This window comes from Anser brachyrhynchus (genome assembly GCF_964034855.1).
Source record: "Anser brachyrhynchus genome assembly, chromosome: 13".
Taxonomy (NCBI): Eukaryota; Metazoa; Chordata; class Aves; order Anseriformes; family Anatidae; genus Anser; species Anser brachyrhynchus.
The window spans coordinates 15,577,642-15,587,398 of NC_137708.1; the positions used below are offsets into that span (position 1 = coordinate 15,577,642).

The 9,757-nt window shown below is 67.1% G+C and overlaps 1 protein-coding gene across 2 annotated transcripts; it reads left to right on the top strand.

The window, feature by feature from the left end:
• The first annotated feature begins 332 nt into the window (after nt 1–332).
• On the top strand, nt 333–9,067 carry TSC22D3 (TSC22 domain family member 3). 2 transcript variants are annotated; one of them, XM_080554127.1, is made up of 3 exons: nt 333–831; nt 7,512–7,563; nt 8,050–9,067. In XM_080554127.1, exons 1-3 carry the CDS (start codon nt 509–511, stop codon nt 8,293–8,295), a joined length of 621 nt encoding a protein of 206 aa, XP_080410253.1. In that variant the 5' UTR covers nt 333–508; the 3' UTR covers nt 8,296–9,067. The 2 variants fall into 2 exon arrangements, with proteins under 2 accessions (XP_080410253.1, XP_080410254.1); XM_080554128.1 differs by lacking the exon at nt 333–831 and adding an exon at nt 7,014–7,281.
• The last annotated feature ends 690 nt before the right edge of the window (nt 9,068–9,757 follow it).

A 9,757-nucleotide genomic window follows, 5' to 3' on the forward strand; every position in this document is an offset into this window, starting at 1 on the left:
TGCCCCACGGGGTGCGGTGGCACTGGGGTGGCACTGGGTCCCGGTGTCACAGCGTGTCCGCGGCGGGTCCGTGGGCGCAGCGGGTCGGTTCCCCGCGGGGCGCAGCGGCAGCGGGTCCCGGCGTCACCGCGTGCCCCCAGCGGCTGCCGGCGGGGCGCCCCCCCGGGGCGGGCTGGCAGCGGCCGCGGGCGGGGCGGTGCCGGGCTGGCAGCGGCGGGTGCCGGCGGGGCGGGCTCCCGCGGGGCGGCCCGGGGTGGGGCGGCGGCGGCGGCGGGGCGGGGAGCGGCGGCGGCCGGGCGCTCGGGGCCGCCGTTACCAATCAGCGCCGGGCGGAGCGGAGCGGAGCGGAGCGGAGGGGAGCGGGGCCGGGGCCGGGGCCGGGGCCGGGGCCGGGCGGGCGGCTGGCTGTGCGCGGCGCTCGGTACCGGGCGCGTCCTGCCGCCGCTCGCCCTACCGCGGCCCCAGGAGCGGCCCGGTGGCGGCGGCGGCGGCGCGCAGGGGGCGCGGGATGTCCTCGTCGCCCGCGGAGGAGTGCCGGTCGCCCGTGGGGCTGGACTGCTGCAGCTGCTGCCTGGACTTGGCCAACCGGAGCGGGCCGGAGGAGGGGGCCGGGGGCGAGAACAACAACCCGGGCAGCCCCACCGTCAGCAGCTTCCGGCAGCTGCAGGAGCAGCTGGTCCGCAAGAACCTCAACACCGACAAGCTGAGCTCCATCATGCGCCAGGACTCGCTGGAGCCCGTCGTGCGGGACCCCTGCTACCTCTTCAACCAGGGCATCTGCAACAGGAACATCGACCAGACCCTGCTCTCCATCCTGCTGCTCTTCCACAGGTGGGTGCCGCCGGCGGGGACGCGTGGGGTGGCAGGGCGCAGGTGTGTCCCGCGGCCGGTGGTGCCCTGCGCGTGGCCGGGCAGCGGTGGTGGCCCCCGGCTGCGTGCTTTGGTCCCCAGCCCCGTGGTCGTCTCCCTGGCTCCGTCGTTCCCACGCAGACGCTGCCGGCAGGGCCGTGGGCAGCCGTCCTGCACAGGACAGGGGCAGCTGCCGCTCGGAAGCTGTGCCACCTCCGGAGCCACCTCTGGAGTTAGTGAGAAGATGGGGGGGGGGAGCCCAGGAGCCCTGCTGCCATGTCCTGCTCCTTCAGCAGCTTCCCTCGCAGTAAACACAGCGGGGACAGGTTTGGCCTGGGTAGTGTTTCCCATCGCCCGAGCCATGGGGCTGGTGCCATCCCTGTGGGCTGGGACTTCACCCCCCCAAAGACTGGGCAAGGGGCACCCGGAGCTACTTTAGGCATCCCCCCAAAACACTAGTAGCCGCGTGGGTCCAGCGCTGCACCCGTGGCACCTGCGTGGCCAGCTGGGCACACGCACTGCCTCACCCCACCCAGGGTCCCTGCTCCTCCCGAGCCACCCTCGGCTCCTCTGGCACTTGCATAACACGGGGCCCATGCTCAGGTGGGAAAGGAGGGGCTGGGCTGCCCGCCAAAGCACCCGGCTGCACGGCGAAGCAGCCTGGGCGGGAGGGAAATTGGGGCGAGAAGCAGAGATTTCCCTCGGCGGCATGATGCTGCAGCCAGCTGGCACCACGGGCAGGGGAGGGAGGCGAGACCATCCCCAGCGCACGCTGCGAGGGCTGGGGATCGGAGCCAAGCAGCCGGGTGCTCCCCCAGGGAAGGCAGCAGCAGTGCCCGTGGGCACGGTCTACCCGCTTTTGGGCTGGTCCCTGCTGGGGCAGGACCCTGGTGAGCACCGGTTTGCTCTGCCGAGGTGGAGAGCGAGCGCAGGTGCTGGGGGAGCAGGGTTCCTCCCCGCTGGTGCACATTGGTGCCCCACGCTGCCCGACCCCGTCCCCAGTGCCCTGCCGATGCCATGTCCCGGGGGCTGCGCTCGGTGCTGTTCGCAGGCAGTTGTGTGCCCACACCTCCGTTCGCTGCTGTTTTGCTCCAGCCTGAACTTTCTCCTCCTGGGGAATGCGCCAAGATACCCAAGAGGTGATAGCACACGGAGCGGGGGATTGTGGGTGCCGGAGGAACACCCCGATAACATGCCCGATAAGGGCACCCTCACTGCTGGCACCAGGGAACCCGAGCAGGTTGGTGGCCCTTGTCGTGGCTGATGTGCTCCTGCGCTGGCACAGGAGGAGGAGGAGGTGGCGTGGATGCTCTCGCTCATGCGGGGCCAAAGCCTGTACTGGAGTCAGAACCACGCTGGGGGCCCGGCCAACCTGCATTCAGCATTCCCAGCCTGTTTCGGGGGTTTTCCCCCAGGTTGCGTGGTCCTTGCAGGGCTCTCCGTGCTCTTTGCTCACTGCCGGGACGCACGCGGCAGGGATGCTCCAGACCTCTGCTTCTGCACGCAGAGGCTCCTGCAAGAACCCCGCCTGCTCGGAGAGTGCACGTTCAGAAAGGGCTTCCCCCTCCCGTGCCACTTTCCCCTGGTCCTGGGCAAGAAAAGGAGAGAGCCAGGGCCGGACAGGCGGGACAGATTCACGCAGGAACCTTGCAACCCCCGCTTTCCAAGCACGGGGTCGGGCTGGCGAGCAGGAGGCGCGCGGGGTGGCATCTGCGGCACGGCACCGCTTGTTCCCGTCCGTCTGGCGTCCCTTGGCAGCAGCGATGCCACGGCCCAAAGGGCAGCTCCAGGGAGCGCATTCCTGCCCGGCGAGTGGGCTGGAGCAACAAGGAGGCATTGAGGCAGTGGGAGCGGGCGCGGGCGTGAGAGAGGGGTGGGTGTGGGACGGCGCTGCCCAGGGAGGTGGCCGCGGGAGCATCCCCAGCCCACCAGGACAAAGCTGGCCGCTTCTTTCCTACAAGGCTGTGGCCGAGGGGGTTGCCGGGGTCTCAGCATCACAGCCCACGCGAGGGGGAAGCAAGCGAGACCCCGCTTGCAGAGTGCGGCAGGTGCGCCACTGGTTTTGGGGTGCAAGACCGGGTGCACGTGGGCGAGGGCCACAGAGGCATGGAGGCTGCAGCCGGCCCCAAAGCCATGCTCCGCCGATGAGCACCAAGTTATATTTATCCAGGCACTGCACATCGCTGGCTTCGGGACAGGAGTTTGTCACCCTCTGTCTGCGTTTATATTTATATCTGTCGGGGGGGGGGGGCTGCAGAACAGCTCCGGGGGCAGGTGGGGAGCCCAGGGTCCTTAAGATCAAGTCCAGCCATCCACCTGGCAGCTCCTGTGGGGATGGCAGCGCTATGGGACAGGTTGGGATTAGGGTTGGGGTTGGGTTAGGGTTGGCTTTAGGGTCAGGGTTAGGGTTAGGAATGCGTTTAAGGTTTTCGTGAGGGTTAGGGTTAGGATTGGGGTTAGCATTGGGACTAGGGTTTGTTTTAGGGTGAGGGTTATGGTTATGGTTAGGGTTGGGATAAAGGGTGGGGTTAGATTTAGGGTTGGGTTTAAGAGTTAGGGTTAGGACTGGGTTTGCGGCTAGGGTTAGGGTGTAGGGCTAGGGTTAGGTTTAGGATTAGGATTAGGGTTAAGGTTAGAGTTAGGTTTAAAGTGAGTGTTAGGACGAGGGTTAGGGTTGGGGTTAGGATTGGAGCTGGGCTAAGGGTTGGGTTTAGGGTTAGGGTTAGGGTTTGGCCTCAGGCTGTCCCCAGGTGGTGGCACATGCCCGCGCACAGCTGGTGGCCAAGTCTGGGCCCATGGGGGATCGCAGCAGTCGCAGCTACAGGTCCTGCTAGCGGCCCCTTTGCTTTCGCGTTGTTATTGTTCTGAAATGTCAGCGAGGGCAGGGTTTCAGCGACGCGTCCTGGCTCCGAAATGCCCGGGATGCTTCGCAAAGGCCAGGCAGGGTATTAATAACAGGCTCCGCTGAAGCTGCGCAGCTCCAGCACCCGTCCTTGCCTGACCTCCTCGGGGGCGGCTGGTGGCGCTCGGCTCCTCTCCTGCTCCCGAGCCCAGCGCCCTGTGTCTGTCTGGGCTTGGCACGTCCGTCTGTCCGGCTTCGGGCGCTTCTGAGGCTCCCCCAGCGCCCAGCGTCCCCCACGGTGAGCGCCAAGCCCGGGTGCCACCACTGAGAGGAGAAGCTGAAGGATTCCGGGGTTTCCTTGGATGCTGGGAAGAGGTTGCCCGGGGTGCTGATGTGTGGCTTCCCAGCTCCCGTCCGCTCATTATTATAATGAGCTGCCTCCCAATTAGCAAGCCTGGCACTCCTGTAATGGGCCCTTCAGCATCACGGCCACGTCCTCTCTGTCCCTGCTTCCCCAAAACCAGACAGGATGCTACCGGGGTGCGCTGGGGGGTGGGGTACGGGAGGAAGAAAGGGGGGCCGGTGACAAAGTTGGAGAAAGAAAGGAAAATTGCAGCTCTCAGCAGGCCGGCGCTGGGGTGTGCGCTCGCACGCCAGCGCGCAGAGAACTGGGAGTACGGCCAAGTACCTTTATCAGAGGAAGCAGGCCGCCCAACAGCTGGACGGGGGAGCCTGCCAGGGCCCCCCCGCGCCCGCCCCAGCCTCCCCCAGCCTCACAGGTCCGGGGAGTCCCCCCGTGCCACCATCCTCATACGGTGGTGGGCAGGAGAGGTTCTCCGCCAGCCGTCCCCACCGCAAACCCTCGCTTGGTGTTTGCAAGGACTGCGATCGCTGTCCCACGGCTCCAGGGTCCCATGGTTTGGGGTCTAGCAAAGCCACCAGCAGCACCTCAGAGCTTGCACACCTACAGGTGCACCCCAGAGGGGTTGCTCTCTGCTCTGCAGCCGCTCCTGCCCTGGCTGGGGGCGTCTATGAGCCCTCCGAGGTCCTCAGGATGAGGAAACCAGAGGTGGCCAACTGGCTCAGCACGACACTGGGGATTTGGGGCTGTGAAAGGCAGGGTTTTCTTCGCTGCGTGTTTGCAAGCAGTGGCTTTTCCTCTCCCCCCCTCCCCTCCGCTCTGACCCTTTGAGCTGGAGGTCTGGCTGCGCTGGGCAGCTCTGGCTCGGTGCCTTTCCCGTATTGCTCTCCAGCCTCTCCGAGGCCAGTCTATAAACATTTCCCACGCCTCAGACCCTCTGAAGGGCCTTCCTCCCATTGAACCGAGTCCTTGGAAGAGAGCAAGCCAGCCAGGAGCGCTGCCACGGAGCAGCGGGAAGGGCCTGGGGCCGGGGGAGAGCGGAGGCTGAGGACGGAGGGCTGCTGTGAGCAGCACTTGCCATGCAACGTGCCTGCAGGATGGGTTAGCGTGCACGCAGGAGGGGCGTGCTTGCGGGGCATGCGCACACAAACGTGTGCATGCATGTGCGTGCACGCACGGCGTGCAACTCTGTGCAAGGTGCATGCACGTGGGCTGCGAAATGCACACGTGTGCGTGCCACAGATGCATGTGCTAGGCTTGCGTGTGTGTGTGTGTGCATACGTGGCACGGCACGCAGGTGTGGGGGGGAATGCGTGGGCTGCAAGCTGCGCCCGTGCTCGTGTGCGTGTTGGGAAGGATGGGAGCCATCCAGAGCAATCCGTGGGGGCTTCCCTCAGTGCTGCAGTGCTGGGGGCAGCCCAGATTTTCCCGATCCACCTGGGAGGGGTGCCCCAAAGCAACCAAGCACCCATGGCACCGGGGCTGGGTGGGCACCCGCCACGGGAGGGCCCCAGCACGGTGCCACCAAGCGCGTCCTGCCCCGCGCAGCGGCGTTCCGGGGGCTGTCACACAGAGCGCCTTTCACCCGCCCGCTCCCCAGCTCAGGGTGGCACGCTGGCCCCTGAAAGGGACAATTGAGCACGGCTGAGGTCACCCCCCCAGCGTCTGTACCCCGTGCCCGCGTCCCCTCCCCGCAGCCCGAGGACGCTGCCAGCATCCCTCGGACATCGCTGCCAGCACCGGGGAGCAGAAGGGCCGGAGAGGGGCATGGCCATCCCCCCGCCATACTCCCCGAGCCTCTTCAGGAGGAGGGACCGGTGAGTGGGGTCCCAGGGGGGACAGCGCCTGCCTGGGGGCTTTGCGTGGGTCAGGGTGGTGCCATCACGGGGCAGTGTGCGGAGGGACACGGGGGTCCCTGCGTGTATCCCCGCCATCAGGCCGGGGCACGGTTTGCGTCCGTCCTTGCGGCACCGACCCCAGATGCGAGTTTTTGGGGTGCTCCACAGCATCGCCGAGTCAGCTCCGGGGGGGGGGAGCCTCGTGCGACTGGGGGAACGCTGCGACCGCTGGGCTTGCACACGCGTGTGCACACGCAGGATGCTGCTGGCTGCTTTCACACACACACGCACACCCCGAGGACCCCCCAACCTCCCCCAGGACGCAGCTCTGGGGGTCCCGCAGCCCGGGGCAGGGGGGGGGGCACCGCTGCCGGACCAGGGCCGGCTCCGGCCCCGCTGCAGCCCCGGCCCCGGCCGCGGGGGGGCGGCTCCCCCCCCAGGCGCGGCCCCGCCGTGCCGGGTTATGCAAGGCCGGGGCGGGGCCGCTGTTGGCCCCGGGCTTGTTTTGCGCCCCGGGGTTTGTTTTGCACTCGGGGGTTGTTTTGCACTCCCGTTTCTGTTGTGTTTGTGGTGGTGGATTTTTTTTTTTTTGGTGTTTTGATTTTTTTTTTTTTTCCCCAGTCCGGTTTTGTTTTGCTCGACGTTTTTGTTTGTGGTTTGCGCGCCCGTTCTGGGTTTGATCTCCGTTTCGCTTTGCCGTCTTGCCCCCTGCGCACCCCCTTTCTTCCTGCGCCCCCCTTTTCTCTTTGCGCCCCCCTTTCCTCTTTGCGCCCCCCTTTTCTCTTCGCGCCCCCCTTTTCCCTTCGCGCACCCATTGCCGCCCCTTTCTCTTCTGCACCACGGCCCCCCCAGGCCCTGACCCCCCATTTCGGGCCCTCCCCCCCCCACCCCGTGCAGGTCGCGGGGGGCAGCACGGAGCGAGCGGGGGGGGCTCCAGCTGCGGAGCGGGGGCTGCCCGCGGGGCTGTGCGGCTGGGGAAAGGGGGGGTCAGAGCGGCGGGGGGGCTGTGCTGAGGGTCGGGGGGGGGGCTGCGCGGCTCGGGGTGCAGCACCGGGGGGCGCAGTACCGAGGGGGGGCGCGGTGTACCGGGGCAGCCCCCCGCATTACCGGGCGTTACCGGGAGCGGCGCTGCGGGGCTGGGGGCGGCCCCCCCGCCGACCCCGCCCGCCGCCCGTATAAGCGGGGGGGCGGCGGCAGGAGCCCGCAGTGCGCCCCGGCCCCGACGCTCGCCGCGATCGCTCCTCGCCGCCGCCGCCGCTCCCCGCAGCCATGAGCACCGGCGTGTACCAGTCCCCCATGGAGGTGGCTGTGTACCAGCTCCACAACTTCTCCATCTCCTTCTTCTCCTCTCTGCTGGGGGGGGACGTGGTCTCCGTGAAGCTGGACAACAGGTAGGGGCAGGCCTGGTGTATGGGGGGGGGGGGGGGGGAGCCGGATGCGTTGCCCCCCACCAGCGGGGGGGATCCTCAGGCATTGCCCCCCCCGGTGAAGGGGGAGCCCGGGGAGTTGCCCCCCGTGAAAGGGGGGGGCTCTGATGGATGCCCAGTGAAGGGGGGCGCACCCCGGTGCATGGATCCCTGGGGGCTCGCTGCTAACGCCCTCCCTCTCCGCTCTCTTCCAGCGCCTCCGGAGCCAGCGTGGTGGCCATCGACAACAAGATCGAGCAGGCAATGGTGAGCCACAGCCCTCCGTCACCACTGGGGGGTGCAGGGGGGGGTCCCCACTCTGTGGGTGGGTGTCTCCCCTGGAGCTGGGGGTCCCCCCGCTCCCCAGCCTGTTGCTGGGCAGAGCAGCTCCTTTGTTTGCCTGCTGCAGCTGGCAGAGCTCATTGGCTCTGGCTGCGCCGCAGTGCGCAGGGAAAAAAGGGGGGGGGATGGATGGGGGACATGAGAAGGACCCTCTGGGGGGGTGTGGGGGACAAGCCGTGTCCCCTGGCTGCTGGGGACTTGCAGCCTGCCAGCCCCACCCGAGGAGGGGGGTGATGGATGCGGGTGCCTCTGGAGGTGGGGAGATGGGGACCCTGGGCTGGGGGGCACCGGAGTGCAGGGGATGGGGTGGGGTGATGTGGGGTGGGGGGGGAGGGACAGCCTGTGGGGAAAAGTCCTGGGAAGACACCCCCAGGGCATCGCTGTGACGGGTCCTGCTCCTTCCTCTTGCAGGATCTTGTGAAAAACCATCTGATGTATGCAGTGCGGGAGGAGGTGGAGGTCCTGAAGGAGCAAATCAAAGAACTGTTGGAGAAAAACTCCCAGCTGGAGCGTGAGAACAGCCTCCTGAAGACCCTGGCCAGCCCCGAGCAGCTGGAGAAGTTCCAGTCGCGACTCCCTGCCGAGGTGCTGTGCTCGCAGGAGGAGAGCCCTGGGGCGGCCCCCCCGGCCCCGCACGCGGGGGGTTCTGCGGTGTAAGGTGGCTCTGTCCTCGGGGTGGGCAGAGCCACGGAACTCTTTCTACTTCATCCTGCAAAAAAAACCCAAAAACCTAAAACCACAAAGCTGTTTTTCCGCCTCGTGCGGAGGACTGCCGGAGCCCGGCGCTGAGCCATGCCCGCCGGGCAGAGCCAGCGGCCGCCTCCCGCGTGAGGATGCTCGACCGCTGGGGAGGCGCCGGCAGCTGACCTCGCCGAAACCTGGGCGCCCCGCGGCCCCCCGGGCACGTCGGTGGGACCCCGCCGTTGGAAGGAGCGTGCCCCGAGCCCCGTGCCTTTGCTGCGCTGGTTTTTGTTTTTTTGGGGGTGTTGGGGGGGAGGCAGCCGAAACCTGACTCTCGAGCAGCACGGGCAGTTGTGGTTGCACGCACGTCGGCGTGGGGATTACGAGGAAAAAGAGGAGGGAAAAAAAAAAGCTTGTTTTACTAGTTCAGAGTCTTCTGTAGCCGTATCTATGTGCAAACATGAGCAGTGCCCGCGATGCTGCGGGTGCTCAGGGCCAGCCATGCCCTTCTCTGTACAGCCGGGGGATTTGAGTGGAGACTGGAATGACAAGCGGCTGTAACTGGGTGAACTGGGCGGCCCGAAGGAGGGAACAGCAGTGATGGGGGGCTGCGCTCCTGCCCGCGCCCCCCGGGGCTTGCCAGGTTCCCAGGTGACGGGACGTCCCTGCGGACGTCAGACAGTTGGAGCGGTGACACGGTTGTGTAAATTTTGTTAGAAATTGCAATAAACTCTACTTTTTTATATAAGCGCCTGCCCGACCTGTGTATCTGTAGCTGGGGAGGGGGGCACTGGGTGGGATGGGGCTGGTGTTCCAGCGGGTTTGCAGCATCCAGGGGTTTCGTGGTGCTGCTCCTTGCGGGCTCCCCAGCAGGGAACCCCCTCTTGTTCCCTTCATTCGGGGATCAGCCTCCCTGGCTGGGCTGAGATGGGGTTTTGGAGATGAGAGCATCTTATGGAAGGGGAAGGCCTGATCCTGCCGGTCTTGCCTGGGATGCGTGCAGGGATGTGCTGGGGTGGGGGCAGGCAGGGCGCCACGCTCTTCCTCCACAGCTTTTCCCATGGCTTCTCGCAGCCCCAATGTAATTCTTTAACCATCCCGAAGCGCCCTGTGAGGGTGGGAGCTGGGCCGGGTGCGTGCAGCGACGCTGGACGCGGGCTTTTGGCTGGGGCCAGGCGCAGCCCCCCCGTGTCCTCCCCGGGGGTTTTGCACCCCCGGGCCAGCGAAGGGCTGCAGCGGTGCCCCTGGGGAGGCCACATCCTGCAGCCTCCCCTGCTGCTGCTGCTGCTGAGGGTGGCGTGAGGCAGGGCAGGGCCGGGCCGGGGCGGTTGGTGCCCTGGAAACGCCGCGCAAACAGCAAAACAGCGGCCCACGCACGCAGCCTGCGGGGTGCCCGGCCCCACGGCCCGGGGCTGGGACCTGGCCGCGGGCACCCCGG

Bases quoted from the DNA above. Each gene is read 5' to 3' on its own strand.
- TSC22D3 (XM_080554127.1), top strand. From the start codon at position 509: ATGTCCTCGTCGCCCGCGGAGGAGTGCCGGTCGCCCGTGGGGCTGGAC. The intron at 832-7,511 runs GTGGGTGCCGCC...GCTCTCTTCCAG, and splicing joins ATCCTGCTGCTCTTCCACAG to CGCCTCCGGAGCCAGCGTGG. The intron at 7,564-8,049 runs GTGAGCCACAGC...TTCCTCTTGCAG, and splicing joins ACAAGATCGAGCAGGCAATG to GATCTTGTGAAAAACCATCT.